This window comes from Monopterus albus, unplaced genomic scaffold (genome assembly GCF_001952655.1).
Source record: "Monopterus albus unplaced genomic scaffold, M_albus_1.0 scaffold98.1, whole genome shotgun sequence".
NCBI lineage: Eukaryota > Metazoa > Chordata > Actinopteri > Synbranchiformes > Synbranchidae > Monopterus > Monopterus albus.
In genome coordinates, this window is record NW_018127978.1 from 607,065 (window position 1) to 624,403 (window position 17,339).

At 44.4% G+C, this 17,339-nt stretch overlaps 1 protein-coding gene across 1 annotated transcript in view; it reads left to right on the forward strand.

The window, feature by feature from the left end:
• Positions 1–336: 336 nt before the first annotated feature.
• kifap3a (kinesin-associated protein 3a) overlaps positions 337–17,339 on the forward strand; it is a 30,159-nt gene continuing 13,156 nt past the window's right edge. Inside the window, 15 exon segments of the mRNA XM_020609078.1 lie at positions 337–547; positions 1,525–1,656; positions 1,928–2,073; positions 2,197–2,255; positions 2,437–2,578; positions 3,535–3,634; positions 4,660–4,784; positions 4,997–5,095; positions 5,517–5,677; positions 8,457–8,619; positions 12,557–12,657; positions 14,532–14,640; positions 14,745–14,857; positions 15,365–15,530; positions 17,277–17,339. Coding sequence (XP_020464734.1) covers positions 507–547; positions 1,525–1,656; positions 1,928–2,073; positions 2,197–2,255; positions 2,437–2,578; positions 3,535–3,634; positions 4,660–4,784; positions 4,997–5,095; positions 5,517–5,677; positions 8,457–8,619; positions 12,557–12,657; positions 14,532–14,640; positions 14,745–14,857; positions 15,365–15,530; positions 17,277–17,339 — 1,720 coding nt within the window. The 5' untranslated portion in view covers positions 337–506.

The following is a 17,339-nucleotide window of genomic DNA, read 5'->3' on the forward strand; positions in this document are numbered from 1 at the left end:
AACCCGAAGTTCACAGGTCTTTTTTGCATATATATATATTTTTTTACCTTACTTCAGGTTGAGTTCGGTGTTAACCTAACCCAAACTCACTGGTCTCTGTGGTCACCCTGTAGCCAGGTCATCCATCATATCCGCAAATGGATTCCAGTCTGCAAAAGAAAGAGTTTTGCTTTCTTTTTGTAATAACACTGAAAGACAATTTCTACACTCTAACAACAATGTTTTATAAGTGACTACAAATAACACGAGGATGGCCAGTTTTTCTCTATTTGCATGCGTGGTAGGCCCGTTCAGCAATCCATCCTGAGGCATAAACCGCAGGACCTTAGCAGCCTCGTCCTCCCATGCTGCAGGGGGCAGCAGTTCATCCGCGGGGCCGCTCTGCACGCTGAGCGCTGGGGCTCCCAAGGCAACAAGCTCGGGAAATTAATAACATCCGCCCCATCTCGATCAGTATCAGTTGTTATCGTTTGAGAATCCCATGCGTTTTATCTTTCTTGTCTAAAATGGACCGTTTGCAAACAGGAGATCCACGGTATCTTAAAAGGTAAGGGCTGTGTACTTAAAGGCTATTAGCATGTTGGTAACGTTATTTAGCTAAAGATGCTCAGCTGTTCATTGATAGCACGACCGGCCATTTAAAATAAATAACTGCAAGGATAATCGACCGAAATGAATTACAATACATTGTTATGCAAGTGCGAATAACTGTTAACACCCGACAATAGCGCCCTTTAGCATACCTGTACGGTACCTGTAGATGCTAACGGCGTGTCCGTTTAGGGCGTGTAACTAAAATCGATAACAGGGTGGTGGATCGTTTAGAGGAGGGATGAAACAACAGCCAGTATCGATTTGTGAATTTTGGAATGATTGACAACGATTTATAATCGGCATCTCGTTATTTTCAGACAACTATATCTCGTGTGTCACAACTGGCCAATAAAGCTGACTGATTCTGAATCTGATCCTTGTTATGAGGATGGAAGGGTGTAACTTGGCATTGGTAAAGCTTGGAGATATGCTGGTGCACTTAGCTACCAGCTATTTGAGGCTTGTTTTTGCTGAAAAATCAGTTTAGTTACAGCTTAAATGGGATGAGATTTAATGGTAATAATAGGATGATAATTTAAAATGATTCGATCATGAGACGAATCATGAATAAACAAAAATACAAATTTATGAAATATTCGGATTCTTAATGGGTTCATGTTACCTTTCCTTAGACTTCACTGGAGGTATGTCAGAGGGTATGAAAGAGTTTTTATCCCTGTCTGTCATATCTGTTTTGGTAAATGGGAGTTGGGAAACCATGTCTTTATGGAGCTGGCTTTGTGCACAGGGATACCTGAAACAGCAAAGGAACAAAAGTGTTGGCCTAAAGGGAAGGACACTAGTGTCTAAAATATTATTGTAACTAAGGGAACAGGTTCTAAAGTAAACCATGTGTGCACAGGGCAAATATAACAAGAGAACTCGGTGCAGTTTGAGTGCATGCTTGTTTTATCTCTGTGTGACCCACAGGAGAGTGAAGGGCTGTTCTCTGGACGTCCACCCGACTGAGAAAGCCCTTGTTGTTCAGTATGAGGTGGAGGCGACTATCCTGGGGGAGCTGGGGGACCCTATGGTTGGAGAACGCAAAGAGTGTCAGAAAATGTAAGAATAGCATACGGTCCCTAAATAGCTACAGGATTTAAACTATACTGCGTTAACTTTAAATGAACCTTGTAACAGTGTCCAACCTGTTTCAGGTGATTAAAAGAATGAGATTTGGCTTCATCTTTAATCACATTATGAGAATATTACAACCACAATCCCAGATTATCTATTCCTATATCATGATTGTAGAGCACAAATATTTAAAAACCTATTCCATAAACCTTGTACTAATGGTTTTCTTTTCTCTATGTGTATGTGCTGCTCTCAGTATTCGCCTTAAGAGCTTGAATGCAAACACAGACACAACCTCTTTAGCTTTGAAAGTGGTGGAGGAATGTCGGTTGATTCATCCGTCTAAACTCTGCGAGGTGGAGCAGCTACTCTTCTATCTGCAAAACCGCAAACAGCCAAATGGTACTGAGGAGTTCATTATGTCTACAGTACTTTAATGTTGCTGCACACAATGCTGTTGGATTCAGTGATGGTTATCAGTTTATCATCAGAAGCCTCTGTGACGCTGAATGTCACCTTTCACAGACAACCAAGAGAAGAAACGCATCTCACCCCGAGACCTCAAACCTTATACAGGAGTGGAGGTACGAATATGCATGTTGGCAGTTTATTAGGTACACCAAGCTAAAACTAAAGAAGTCTAATAATACAACAATCGTACAACAGATCATGAAGTTATAATAATGTCTGTCCAGTATTCAGTGCAGAAGAAGTGTCCCTGTCCTGATGCACACTGTGGTGGACTGTTTTTCTTCCTTCTGCCAGCTGAACGAGGAGGCGAGCATCATCAGCATCGATGAGTATGTGGAGCTGCTGTATGAGGACATCCAGGATAAGATCAGAGGAGCCACGCTCATCTTCCAGCTGGCTCGAAACCCAGACAACCTGGAGGAGCTCATGCAGAACGGTACCTATTTATTTGGTAAAAACTTCATTCACAATAGGGCTGACCCAACTTACAAACAGCACATACTGGCTCAGTGAGCTCTGGCCTTTGTCTGTTTGTGCAGACAAAACTGTAAAACTAGTGGCAGCCCTACTCACGTGGCCTTGTATCGACAGTAGACTGTAACCAGAGTCTCTTTGCAGAGATGGTCTGTGGTCTTTGGATGGGATCCTTCTCGGGCCATCTGCTGGCCCCTGATGCGGCTACCATGTGACCACAGTGACTCCATTTGCTGTGGAAAGACCTCGGGCTAGGGTTGAAATCTCTATAAAAAAAATTTGGGTGGACCTTGAGTTAATTTTTTTTTAATGTCAAGGTCAAGAGTAAACTCTCATGCTCTGCTACATGGAATGCTTGGAATGTTCTGGAAACCTGGGCAGCAGTTCATTTTACAAGTCAACTCAACAGTTCTGTTCAACTCGATACTGTGTTCAGATAGAAATCAGTAGGACTACAGTGCAGAGTCCACTGACTTTGATCAGCTCGTCCCCTCTGCTCCAGTTCTACTCCCTGCCATGACAAACACTGTTTCTGCAACAACTGCACAGAGCCATCATGCTTTGCTGACTTCATGAGATGACATGGACTCATTTGTATCTGTCATGAAGCATCATTAGGTCGCTCTGTCCGTCTCATCGCATCAGCCGCTCTGATGTTGATGAGAGCCGAGCCGAGAGGCCTTGGGGTCAGCATGGAAGCAGGAGGTGAAGCCTGGGACACACGTCTTTGTGTTGAGACGCACCCATAGCTCAGAATCCCCAGGAGCCTCCAACTTCATCATGTTTCCCCACACTTCTTACACTAGCCTCCAGCTGCACTCCTCTCTGATTGGCTTCACACACAGCCACTTTGCTCTTTTTTGTCCTGACTCTCTTTTTTCTGGATATTTCTATCTCTGTGTGTGTGCGTGTGCTCAGAGTCAGCCCTTGGAGCCCTGGCCAGAGTCCTGAGGGAGGACTGGAAGCAGAGCGTGGACCTTGCCACAACAATCATCTATGTCTTCTTCTGCTTCTCCAGGTAAACCAGCACATATGCAGAGGCTCACAGATATTTTGTCTTTGTTCCAAAGTTTCAGTCTCATATGTTTTTAAATTATCATGACATTGTGATCTGCTATTCCACTGTATGTTATGCCATCACTAATAGAAATGACTTTTGGGACCTTTTAAGTTTTTTTTCTAGTTTCCACGTGTGAGACCACAAGGGTCTCCATGATGTCCACGTTATCATCTGCCCAGGCCTGGTGAGGACGGTCCACATGCTGTGCAAAATGTACACCCACGTGGACCGTACACACTGACAAATATGCAGACGCTCGCTCTCTAAAACAGTTTGAGCAGTGTTGAAACACAAACTGTTGACACACAGCTGGAACAACCATGTGTACTGTAGCATTAAGATTCCCCTTCATTGGAACTAAAAGAATCACACCAGCACAAACCATCTCAGGCCAAAGGTATGAAATAGGTATGTCCACATACTTTTGGCATGTTGTGAACTCAGTTCAAAGCAGGTTGCCAGCCAGTGGCTGCCTCCTTGTGTACAGTACTTCTGAATGTCGGGTTTGACAGCGCTGGCTCTTATGGTTATCTCCTGTTTTCACTGCTCTCTTACAGTAGTCCTCCATCTTTGGCAGCGTATCTAGTACTGAAGTTTCACTCTCCAACTGGGGATTCAGAAACACTAAAATTAGCCCTCACTAGAATAATACATAAATGTCTGTCAGAGCCGATTTAGGCCGCGAGAGGACGTGTACGTCTGAAAACTGATCGTCATTCTTGGCTGGTCTCCAGCTCCATGTTAATGTTATTTGGATTGTGAGACGGTTCAAGTTGGACTGACTATAAGTCAACCAGGACGCAGTGTTTGACTGAACATGTTTTGACTTTTGACAGTTTACTTTGTAAACTACTTCATGGGTGATGGATTGGGTCATTTTAAAGACGGCTCCCAGCTGGAGATTCAAATATGATTTCAGTTTTGAAAATACACTTTGGGATAAATGGAACTCTCTTTCTCTCCCTCCTAATCTTCTTCTTTAGTTTCTCCCAGTTCCACGGCCTGGTCACGCATTTCAAGATTGGGGCCCTTTGTATGAACATCATCGAGCACGAGCTGAAGAGGTATGACCTCTGGCAAGATGAGCTGCAGAAGAAGAAGACGGCCTATATCCTTTCACATGAATCATCCAGATGAAGAATTTCTCTTGAGAAAGCAGTTTTTTGTCTCAGTTAAATGCAGGATTTTGGTGTTTATGGTATTTTATGGTAAATGGGACAAGCTCAGCTTGGTGACAGTGGTTATGGTATAAGAGGATGGATCCTGTGACACGCAGTCTGATGTCTGTTGAGTGAATTTGAGTTCCTTGACTGATTGCACATGAAGAATTATCTGAGAACCAAAATCTGAAGAAAGAACATGAGAAGTCTTTAAGAAAATACCAAAGCCTTCTAATCAAGCAGGAGCAGCTTCTCAGGGGTATAGTTGTTAACAAATATCTTAGCATGTAAATATTATTCTGTGACTCATCAAGCTGCTATTTTTATGGGTTGAGTGCTCTGTCTAATTTTGTGTCTGGGTACTGATATACTGTACATGTTCATCTTCCAGAAAATCAATCAAGAGACTGTTCGTAGATGGATAACCAGACACAGTGTCTGGTTTTGGCTAATCCTGCAAATTAAATGCCTGATAAGTTAAAATACTTCAGCACATTGATTTAACGGTCACTAAAATGTCTAATATTGTCACTGAGCAGTCCTGCTCATTGTTTTGCTAAAGTTCTAGTAAAGTGCTCTTTAGTCAAAACAGTTCAACACCAAATATCAGAGTAACAAGCACAAGAGCAGCAACACGTTTCCAGTCGGACTGAGTTGACCAAGCTGCTTCTGCTCTGTAGTTGCTCTGTGTCTGCGGCTGAACCTGGCTTAAGGCACGCGCCCGAAAAACATCGTCCACATGCTGGTGAAGCTTCTGGACCGGGAGGACGAGGAGCTGCTGCTGGTGGTCGTCTCCTTCCTCAAGAAGCTCTCCATCTTCCTGGAGAACAAGAATGACATGGTGAGATGGGAAGTGGAGAGCAGAGGAGCTTTTCTGGGCTTTATTATAGACAAGATGTATTTTCACCAAACAGGATGTTAAAATTTCTTTTTCTTGCTTCTTAAGTGGGAGAAACTGAGAGCCTTGATACCTGCTCCTATTCATCTGCATGATTGCTCCACATATCCCATGTTCCTTCATGGCACTGGTGCGTGTCTCAGAAGTCACGCTACACATCTGCAGGATGCAGTTAAGCTCATGAATCATGCTGACACTATGTTAGGGTGCGAGGTCAGCAGACTCAGAACAAACCACAATGACTGTGAGGGAAAGAAACCATACCTAACATTAAAGATGGCACCAGAATGTTTATGTTGTCTAAAATACAAAAGCACTGGAGATGTTTTTGTGTCAGCCAGAGATGATTCATCTCTGATAAAGCTTAAACTTGATCTGTATCCAGCACCTTTGGGGTGAACTGGAGGCTGTTGGAGCAACGCGTTAAAGCCCATGGTGTCACAGTCGTATGTTCAGCTGTCACGTCTGAGTGGGCTGTTAAGGCAAAGTGCATCCACACTTTCTGTTTTATGCTTTTTAATACTTGTTTACATGGAAATGACATTTAGCTTTATCCTTTTGGATCCTGAACTATAAACAGGCTAATTACTACACAGCTGAATAAGACTTTGGTCATGTTCTCTAATTCAGCGTAATAACAAACATAACATAAATCATGGATTTGTTACACACAATCCCACCGTGGAGGTATAACTCACAGGACACCAACTGTGGCCTCGCACGTGGTTTAATCAACAGCTTGTTTTGTATTTCTAATTAATGTGCTCTTTAGTTGCATTATGTTGTGACATTTAAACTGAATCGGTCACGCTTAAAGGAAACAAACATTCTTTATCATTTATGGAAAACACTACAGAGGTCATTTTGACAAATAGCTGTTCCTCTGTAGAGATGCCAGTTGAAACCGCGCTTATCAAAGCTGATTTAAAAATGTTTAGAGGGTTCACTCATAGAGGAGCCTCACCGCTCCGACGCTGCCTAACCCAGCCTCACCTGGATCCAATCTCCATCAGTCTGTGGGTCTTTATCAAAGCCAGACCCTGTTAGGAACTGGTTTTATCTCCTTGTTTCCCCTTCAGCCTATGTTTGGGCCCACTCAAGTATGTGTCCAGCAGGAAAAGTTGTTTCAACACTTTGACTCGGTTGACTTTATCAGTTTACACAAGGGAGAAAGGGTTTCCAGTTAAGGACACGAGTGTCTAATTGATTACAATAGACTGTTCACATACTGTAATGATACAGTATGTCATCAGCTCTTGTTTACTCAGCAAACATGTTATGACTTTCTCCTAATCAGATAAGACTTGACACAGCCTGATACATTGTTCCCTGCCGCTGTCACTAATGGAAGGCGAACGTCAGTGGTAATTGACACAAGCTGCAGTTGATTAGACTGCTCGAGGTCTGGTTTGTGATGGTGTGACTGGAGCTGGTTTTGCACACAGTAGCAGTGAGTGCTTTTTAACTGGGAGCAGGCTGCATCACCATAATGTGGCTGCAGGAGAGGGAAACGGACAAGCTAGCAGGCAGCACCAGTCTGACGGTGCACGGAGGTGCACGCTGTCCTCTCTGTCCCTGTACCTTCCTCCCGGTAGTCCTGGCTCTGGAGCTCTACGTTTCTGATGAGCAGTCACTGACCACATCAACCTGCAGGGGCTTGCTGGGTTTTTCCTCTTTAATAATAACAATAGTAAGGTTTAGACCTTAGTTTGTAAAGTGTCCTGAGTCGGCTTTTGTTGTGATTTGGCGCTTTACAGGTAAATAAAAATTGAATTGAACTGAACTCCCACACATTGGTGACCTGATAATCAGCAGTCATGTGTTGGTGCTCCAGTTGTGTCTGGTGTCAGCAGCTCAACGCCTCCACCTGCCTGTAGCTCCGGTGAAGCCTGACATAGGTGACGGCAGAACTCAGGGCAGATAGCAGTAAGTCTAGCATTTTATAGAATTGTATTCTAAAAACATGTATAAAAGACATTTACATCACAAGATACTTCTCTGTTGTGCATTCATTTTAATGTGTTTTGCCATTTTAGTAATCAGATACAATATATTCATAGGTTGACGTAAAATTAAGTTGCCTTGTTTTTTTTATCCTTAGTGTAAAGCTGTCTGAAGAAAAAATCTAAACTTAAAGAATTTATATTTTATGTTATCATTGATGGTGACAAAATAATGCATCCACCTTTGACATCCAATGTACTGTACCCAATAAGATCATTTAAAATCAGACCCACATAAAGCATTAAATTCACTGAGAGACTTGGAGGCCAAAGGAACGTTTCTGATGTGTTTGCTCCCCAAGAATAAAGATAAAAACACCTGGCCAGTGACTTATTTTTCTTTTTGTATTCATGCCTTTATTGGAGGTGATAGTAGAGAGACAACTGTGGGGAGGGACAGATGGAGAAGGTCCGCTGTGTGGCGACCTGGACATGTCGTGGCTCACTGTTTGTGAATTCAGTTGAAATTTCATGCAGCTCAGACAGGTGATGTTAACGAAATATGGGCAAAAAGATCATGTTTCTCCACAAAAGAAAATGGCTTTTGTTAAATGTAAAAGCTTTGTAGAAAAACGTGTTTATACTCCTCTCAGGAAGACAAATGGGTAATTTTGGGATGTGTACTGCTGTGAAACGATACCCAGTCCTGTTTATAGTTTATCAGCCATTTTATTCCTTTTTTCTGAGCAGTTAACCACAAGGCCGTGTGTTGTCCACAGGCTGAGGCGTTTGCTGTCGAGAAGCTGGCTCAGCTGGTTCCCTGCGAGCACGAGGAGCTCCTGAGCACCACCTTACGCCTGCTGCTCAACCTCTCCTTCGACATGTCGCTGCGCAGCCAGATGGTCCGGACCGGGCTCATTCCCAAACTGTCCTCACTGCTCGGTAATCAGTCTGACTGTGTATTAGTGCTCCCAGTGTTGGTGCTTGTTTGTGCAGTTATTCTTTCACATATGTTTGTACTGATTCGCTGTGTGTATCTGTGTGTTTATGGCTGGAGTTGTGCTGTATGGGCCTTTGTATCAGGGGAACCATGATTTCAGGTTTTCACTGAAGCAGACACACTCATCCATCCTGAGCCAGCAGTGAAGCCTCTGATTTGTTCATACTGAGGTGCATGTGTAGCTGAGCTGCCTCTGGTGACCACTGGAGAAGTGACTTCCTGAAAGCTCTGGAGCAAGCGACTGTCTCATCCGCGAGGTCGTATGACACGGTCTAAAGCTTCTCTGATGGGCCTTTTGAAGCCTCTCAGGGGGAGGCTCGGGTAACAGCGCATAATTAATATAACATATTTGTTAGAATAACATGCCGGAGCCTCTGCACAAATGTTGTTTTTGTAGGAGCAGGCCGGAGAGGTGGAGGGGTCTTCAGAGATTTAGGGAAGGCTGATTTTTGGGAAGTGGGGAGTGGGAGGAAGCGAGGCACGCACGTAATATAAGTTAACACTGAAATATCACGCCTGCTCATGGTTGTGACACTGCTGAATTTGCCTGTATTTGTGTCTGTGTGTAGTTCTCTCTGTATGTGAGCTGAAGCGTCGTTAATCATCCACTCTTGCTGCCAGCCGTCCTCGTTTTAACTGACACGCTCGGCATGAGGACTCTGGTCTTATCTTGAAAGCGAGAAGACGGGGGGGAGGCAGGCCTGTCAGCCTCCACTCTGCATCCAGACCTGACCTGAGGTCACGACCTCTAATGATAAGATGAAAGTGGAGAGGGGGCCTCGACTTCACCACTCGCCACCACCTGAACTCCACAGAGAACAGAAGATTCTTCTTCTGGTTCTGTCTTTCAGCTAGTGCACAAACAGTTTGCCAATTAAAGTAGTTGGCTGATGAAACCTAATTAACAACTTGAGGTTAGGTTTACTGCTTTTCTGTGTATTATATTATTTTTTAAGTCCACACACAGTAGAAGATGTTGGGAGACAAAATTGGAAAATTAAAGAACTGATCGGCTCAGACCCCAAACCCCCAGCTTCACCTTTGTCAGAAAGTTGTTGGTGGAGGGGGTTCTGGACGCCATCCGGCATGCAGTCCAGGAGGAGCAGAAACTCTGCTTAAGCTGTCACCTTGGACTTGTTAATTCATCACAGACTGTGGCCTTAAACTCAACTTATGCTGTCTGCATCATCTAAGCTCAGAGAGTCTACCTATATATTTGAGAGTCCATGCAATTCTTGCTGACATCTGTATGTAGCCACTACGTATTATATCTCTTAAACCGTATGACCAAAGCTTCAAGCCTGAGATATGACACAGTGGGCTATAGCATCCGCTGTCTGTCTGCATTCTTTAAGTGGCTCTGGTCCTTAGACACGAGGTGTGAGATGGTTCACAAGAGAAATGTCAGAACAGCAAACAGGACAGAAATATTCTTTTCTCTTTTAATCATCCTGGGGCCTCATCAAATTCATCTTGGGACCACTGTTACAGATTAAACCGTGTTGCATTTTGTCTGTTTTAGTGTTGTAAACTGAATATTCCTGGGTTTTGAATCTTGGTCAGACACCTTTTTTTGAAAATGCCACCTTGGGAAATTTTCTGACATTTTATTGATTATATAAATCTATAATTCAAAGAAGTCAGGGATTAATTAACAACAATAAAATCTGGCTTTATTTCCAGCATGCAGCATGTTGACTAAGCAAATTAGGAGAACTGAGTGGGGGTGGTGACCATTTTAAAAGCATTTTGCACTGTTACAGGGTACGAGATGTCTCAGAGGTCCAAACCCACTTTGCTTATTTACCCACAAAATCCAATAACTATGGAGCAGCGCTGTCCACAGACCCAGTCCAGACGCCTCCTAATGTGAGTGGGTGTAATTTTACAAAGGCTGGGCAGTTTTAAATCAGGCTGGGGTGTAATTGTAGTTTGGCTGTCCCACTAACTGCCCCTGAATAGTCTAGTTAATTGTTTACAGTCCCCCCCTCACCTTTGTCTCTGCGCTGCCTCAGCCCTACTGGTTTTTTGAACAGTTACTGGCAGCTCTCTCTTGGCCCCTAAAGGATCCTCCGTGTTCCTACCAGCGGAGCGAGGGAGCTCAGCAGGTTTGGACGAGCTTATTTCCTCTCACTGTGTGTTTGGCTGTTTTCATGTGCATTTTAAAGTACTGGTCAAGGTAAAGGATCGCTAATGAGAAGCACATGTTCTGGCCGCTCGCTGGCTGCGCGGCCAGAGCAGCGTAGCTTTGACTTATTAAAGGCAGTAAAATTGATGCTTCCTCCTGTTTTCCCAATTAAAGCTAGAAGGCGTCTCACACTGGCCCTCTCTCCCTCCTGTGATTCCAGGGGTTCACTCAGCACATCTGGATCTAATACACAGTGATAAAGCTCCCTGTACAGCCAGTGACTAGACATGGCTGGGACCAGTTTTAGCTGGACCAGGCTGGGGCTTTGGAGGCTGGTGGCTTTACAGGAGGTCTGTTAGTGGTTCTGGTCAAGTGAAGTCTCTTTCTTAACACATCACTTAATGAAAAGTCCCCGGCTTAAACTCAAGCCTGAACTCCTCCAGCCCTCCCCAGCTGTGGGCAGAGGTCAAACTCATAAAGGTCCTGGGCTCACTAACAGCCTAGTGCTCTATCCATTCTGTCTTTATCTCCTGCATGCTGCTGCTGAGGCATGAGAGCCTCTCAGTACTGCATTGACAGGCGCTGTGCTGATTTCATTAGTGGCTCAGCTGGGCCCTAAATTACACTTTATTAAACAATAGTAAAAGTTGTATTAAAGTATGAGGTTGCTCCTAGTGACCAAGCCACAGAGAGTTACCACCTGGCTCTTCATTCTCCATTGCCTTTTTATCCGCCTCTAGCTGGGTTGGTTTTACACTTAGTGTTTGGTTCAGTCTCAGGGTCTTCAGCGGCAGCAGGCCGCAGTTTTCATCAGACAAGCTCTGATAAACCCACTGCACACTTCCTGTCCACACAAACACTTAGAAAGGAGCTGGTTGAGACAGGAGAACATCTGGCAGGTGAAAAGCCAGATCTTTTTCTCAAGTTGAGGACAGTTGGCGGAGACCAAACCAGAGCTTAGTGTCAATATTGGATTTACATTCTTGAGAAGGACACAGACGCCACTCCAGCGGGTTTATCTTGTCACTCTTTGTGTGCCAGACATGTCAGTAGGCTATTTGGCTAACCTGTTTTCCATAACAACCTTGAGGGTTTCCACTTGTTCCGCTGCCCCCAAGTAGCAAAAACATAAATTCATTCAGCTTCAGAAAATTCTACATGAATGTGTCTTTTCACAAACTGTGTCCTGGTTACTCTGGATGAGCCACAGACCTCACACTGTCAACAGTTTTCTTTGGAACAACTTAAGAAATAGTGCCAGTATAAACCATTCACAGTCAGGTCTGTGGCCTGTCCAGAGTAACTGGGTCACTGTTTTTGTATGGTAGGGCTAGTATTATTCTGTGCTTTTGTTATTGTCAGCAAATCCTATTTGCAGTCTCAAACCAAGAGTGTATTAGACCATCTCTCAGTACTTTGACCTCCCTACACTGTCTGCAGCTCTCAGCCCATTAGTTCCTACTGAAGATCTTTAAAAATCACCCCACAAAAATATATCTGTGCATTTTTATGGTTCAGTTCCATATTTAACCTTTTCAATATCCCCCACCCCACCCATCTTTGCTGATCTTGAACTAAATGCCAAGTGACATCCAACAGGAACCGCTGTTAAGAAGGCCATTCAGCCCATTAATATTTTCAGAAATGCACACATCTCTCCTAGATGTGGTCATTGGCATCCCAGGGAGCGTCACGGTACAACCAGTCATTCATGCGTTGACTTCCTGCCTCCTCTTCTGTTTATGTTGCAGCTGACGAGGGCCAGAGACAGCTCAGCATGTGCATTCTGTACCACATCAGCATGGACGACAGATTCAAGTCCATGTTTGCCGACACAGACTGCATACCACAGGTAAGACTGGCTAATGTAGGCCGCCAGCAGACCAAGACAGGCACATTAGCATCGGCAGCTAACGGCACTTGGGAATTAGTGCATGAGAAAAAGAGCAGAATGGACGAAGGCGCACTACATGTGGAACCAAAAACCACCGGAGGACTTCTGCTCAGCCCTCACACTCGCTGTGACGAGGGCTGTTTTCTTTTCTGCTTTACTTTCCACTGAGTCCTGAAAACATCCTTGCATCCAGACATTTTTGTCTTCTACATAGCAGCATCTTAATTGTCCTTCCTGAACTCCATCAGCACACGAAACTAGATTTCACCGCTAAAGCTCAAAGCCCCTCCGGCTGATTTCTTTCAGTCATAACAGCTTTGTTGAGTTCTCCCCTGATTGAGTTGACCAGGTCATTAGCTCCTATCATCAGCAGTGATTAGCTAAATGTGCATCGTGTTTGTTTGTGGAGATTGGGTGCAAATGTCGGCCAGATGTGGTCACGGGAGTCGCCTGATTGTTCAGAAGGTCACGTCAGCAGCAGATCTCAACCTTTGGGGTCTCCTGTTGGTAGAAAGGACGCAGGCTAGCAGCATGACCAGGATGTGACCTTTGACCCTGCCCCGAGGTCTGCTCATTCTCCCCACACTACTCTTTTATACCTCCTTTTGTGTAATGTTGTCCATTCAGCTCTTCCCAGATAAAGTAAGCTAAATGTGAAGCTGCCATTTTCTATAACAAAAGCAGTGATTTATGAAAGAAGACTCAGGAGTAGATTCATACGAAGACACTGGGCTTGTTGTTCAGTGGGATAAGACACTACTACACTTTATCCATGTGTCCTGTTTGTCACAATTATCTGCTTCGCCTTCATTTTCTCACCTATTTTGTACTTTTAAGACTCTCCCTCTCCCAGGCCGGTGACTGACCTGCCCCTTTCCCCTTCTTCAGATTTTAATGGGGTCACCATTTGGTGCTGTATGTGGGGTTTCCAGGGCAGGGATGTCAGGAGATGGGGGTGGGTACAGAGGTGGAGGTGGTTGTGCTGGTCAGGCTGCAGCACGGCGCTGCGGCCCTCACGGGGCCTCTGGTGGCTGTCTGTGGTAAATAAGCAGAGGCAGGTGCCAGAGAGTCTAGACGGGGCTGATTTGGGGTCCGGGGCCCCTGGTATGTGATACCTAACCCAGGCCTGGCCCAGCCTTTCTTTCCCTCTCTCTGATTCCTGACTCCTCACAGGGAAGCAGTGCACCTCTGCCCCCCGCCACCACCACCACCTCCCCCACCTCAAAGCTTTTCCTGTTTAATGTTAAATCAGCACAGGGGAGACGCAGACAGAGGGAGGAGGAGGAGGAGGTGGGTGTTGTGGAGGTTAGGCAATGACAATCGCCTTCTCTTTATCTCTGCCACTGTTTCTCTTTTTACCTCACAAACTCACCCTTTAATCACCTTGAGTTCTTTCTCTTCCTCCTCACGCTCCCTCTCTTTGTCTCAGGACTAAACCTGCTGACTGACGCGATGGCACGATGATCATTTTAAATGACAAATGATAACCAGCAGCACAGTATAAAGACATGTTGCTTTACACTGACTTACACCTTTCACTTCAGAACAAAGCAGATGCAACTGAACAAAAAAAAAAAAAGAATCACCAAGATGACTCAGTGGTCACATGAGTATGGATTAATCTTTAGACTTCGTCATCATCAAGTTGTCATTCACTCCAAATTTGTTTGAGTGAGACATTCAGGGACAAACGTACCAATTTTCCAGCACATTATATAAACACACTGATATGATGATAAGTCATAACTTGATGGACACAACTACTTACATGCATTTGTTTAGTTTGTCTGTACTGAGCCAGTTAACTGAGATGTGGAACCTCTGATTGACAGCTGATAAAGATGGTGTTTGACTGTGGGGAGGAGAAGATTGACGTCGAGCTCATCTCGCTGTGCATCAACCTGGCTGCTAACAGGAGTAACGCCCAGCTCATCTGCGAAGGTACAAACTCCAGAGAAGGGATAAACAGACATTTTAACCCACCCTGTGTTTTTACCTTCTAAAATGTATTTTCCTCCTCACCTCTTTCCTTTCCTTCGCCTTAGGTGCTGGTCTGAAGATGCTGATGAAACGTGCTATGAAACTGAAGGATGTTCTGGTGATGAAGATGATCAGGAACCTTTCTCAACACAATGGACCCACTAAGAGCCTCTTTCTGGTCAGTAACATCAGTCCTGTTCCAGAACACAACTTCACTATCACATGATTGTAGGTTTTCATTGCTGTAGTCTGATGCACTTTTTTTTGAGTCCCAACAGAACACACATCATCTTATAATACACATAGTGGTGGAATCACTGTAACATGCTCTTTCCAATGATAGTTTCCCAGTTTATTAATGCCAAATCATCCAGGGAAAGTGGTCTGTACATCCAGCTAATGCTGTGTGGCGTCCATGATATGGACCAAACTGAATGTTGTCAGGTCACAGGTCTAAGGTTAGAAGCATTACACTTCCAGTTTATGTCATCTATTAATATGGTTGTTGTGTCAGTGTACAACTGGGAAACCTGTCGTAGAGTAAGTACAGTATAGTACCACTGATCTGTAGCTGTTAGTTGAATGATATACTCAGGTTTGTCTCTGTAAGCCCCAGGTGTTAAAACCTCACAACGATCAAAGGTCATTCTGTGTAATCCAGTCACGTTGCTCTGTCTGCTGCTAGGACCATGTCGGAGACCTGGCAGCTCAGATCAACGAGGGCGAGGCTGAGGAGTTTGTGATCGAGTGTCTGGGCACGCTGGCCAACCTGACCATCCCTGACCTGGACTGGGCACTGGTGCTCAAGGAGTACAACCTGGTGCCCTACCTGAAGGACAGACTCAAACCAGGTGCTGGTGAAGGACCGATTCCTCCATACTTGAACCATCTACTTGGAAGGTTTAATTTAAAATTGTCAGAATACTTTGACAGGATCTTATAAAGCCACAGTATTACTCACAAGAAGATACAGCTACAATAATGAGTGAGTAATAAGCCTCCAAAATGTCTCTCATCTGTCCCTTTAAACCACAGATCAGGTCTCTCCCATGCCCTGTCTTAACCTCTAACTACTTTCTCTAAATCACACTATCAGTGAAATGTCAGGGGACATTGATGATGCGAAGACAGAGCGCTCATTAGGGGCTGGAGCCTATCTTTACCTTTGGTGACCGCTGACCTCCTAACCCTGGCTCTTCCAGAATCAACATGAAATCCCACCATTACAGTGTACAGGGCCTGGCAGTCTGAGTCCCCAGGATAACCAACTTTTAACATGCAGTGCTCTTAGAAAAAGTCAGTACATTTTTGTTGTGGCAGAACTACTTATTCCGTGAGTCACCATGGAGAAATCTGTTTGGGACTGTGCACTGCACTGCCACGATAGATTTACAAAACAACAGCACAGAGTAGCAACCGAATAAAAGCAACTTAATAAAAGCTCACTTTATTCAGTCCGTTTTATTTGTATAGTGCCAACTCACAACAACAGTCATCTCAGGGCGCTTCACATAGTAAGGTCTGGTAAGTAAGGTGTGTTACAGAGGGGAATCCCAACAAACAAAACCACCAAACAAAGATAGAACATAAAAGCCACGTCATAAGAAAAGTCAAACACTGAGTGTATCCAGACAGACTCTCTCTGGTCTGATCATGTGGTGCATCATCACCACAGGAGAAAACGCTCTTTTTCTTTTCCTTGTTATTTTTTTAAAGGATATGTAAAGTGTAAACGGTGAAGTGCGGGAAAAATGATGTGCATTGCTGCTTATCCTGGTTCTGTCTGTCTGGTTCTGTTCGGGTCTCCCACACTCAGGATCAAGTTTTATTATTGTTGGTTCTTCTTTGAACTGGGTCCCTTTTGAAAAAACAAACTGACGCACGTTGGGTTTGGGCTTGTTTTCCATGGTTTCCCTTCATATTAACTCCACATTTCAGACCTCTGTGTGGACTCGCTGAAGCCCATAACAAGAGCCCCGTGTTAAAAAGTTCCACGTCTGTCCCTCTGGTTTTGTTTTTCAGCCTGGTCCAGTGGTACTTCTCCCACTGTTTATAGATACAACTCTGTATCAGCTGATTTTTGATACTAGTACAGATACAGTATTGGTTTTAGCTCTGTTAACAAATCTAGTTTTTTGACACTGTACTTTGAGAAACCTGTAAGCCTGTTTTTCATTTACCAAAGGATCCCAAGTTGTGTCGGTGTCTAAACACAAGCCAATGAAACACTTTGCTAACATTTGGCCTAAATTTGACAAAACTGTCCTTTAAATAAAGCAGCCGTTTAGAAAAGAATACACGGAGAACAGTATGAATCTAACTTGACATTCCTTGCTGGCTGTCGGTCGTTGTTTTGATAATGATGTTACAGCCACGTCATCTGATAGTTTCCCAGAATGCACTGGGATTAAGACCCAGATATCCAAAGCCTGAAGTCTTGCAGATGTTGACCCATACACAGTTACAGAACCTGGATGCGTTCCCTGGCTCAGCGCTCTGTTCTGCTCCTACTCAGGGCCAAGGGTTTGAGCGGATCAGTGAGGATTCTTTGCTGGCGCAGTCACACACACTCATCGTGTACTCTTCCCTGATGTCAGGTTCTGCTGAGGACGACCTCGTTCTGGAGGTGGTGATCCTGATCGGCACCGTGTCCATGGATG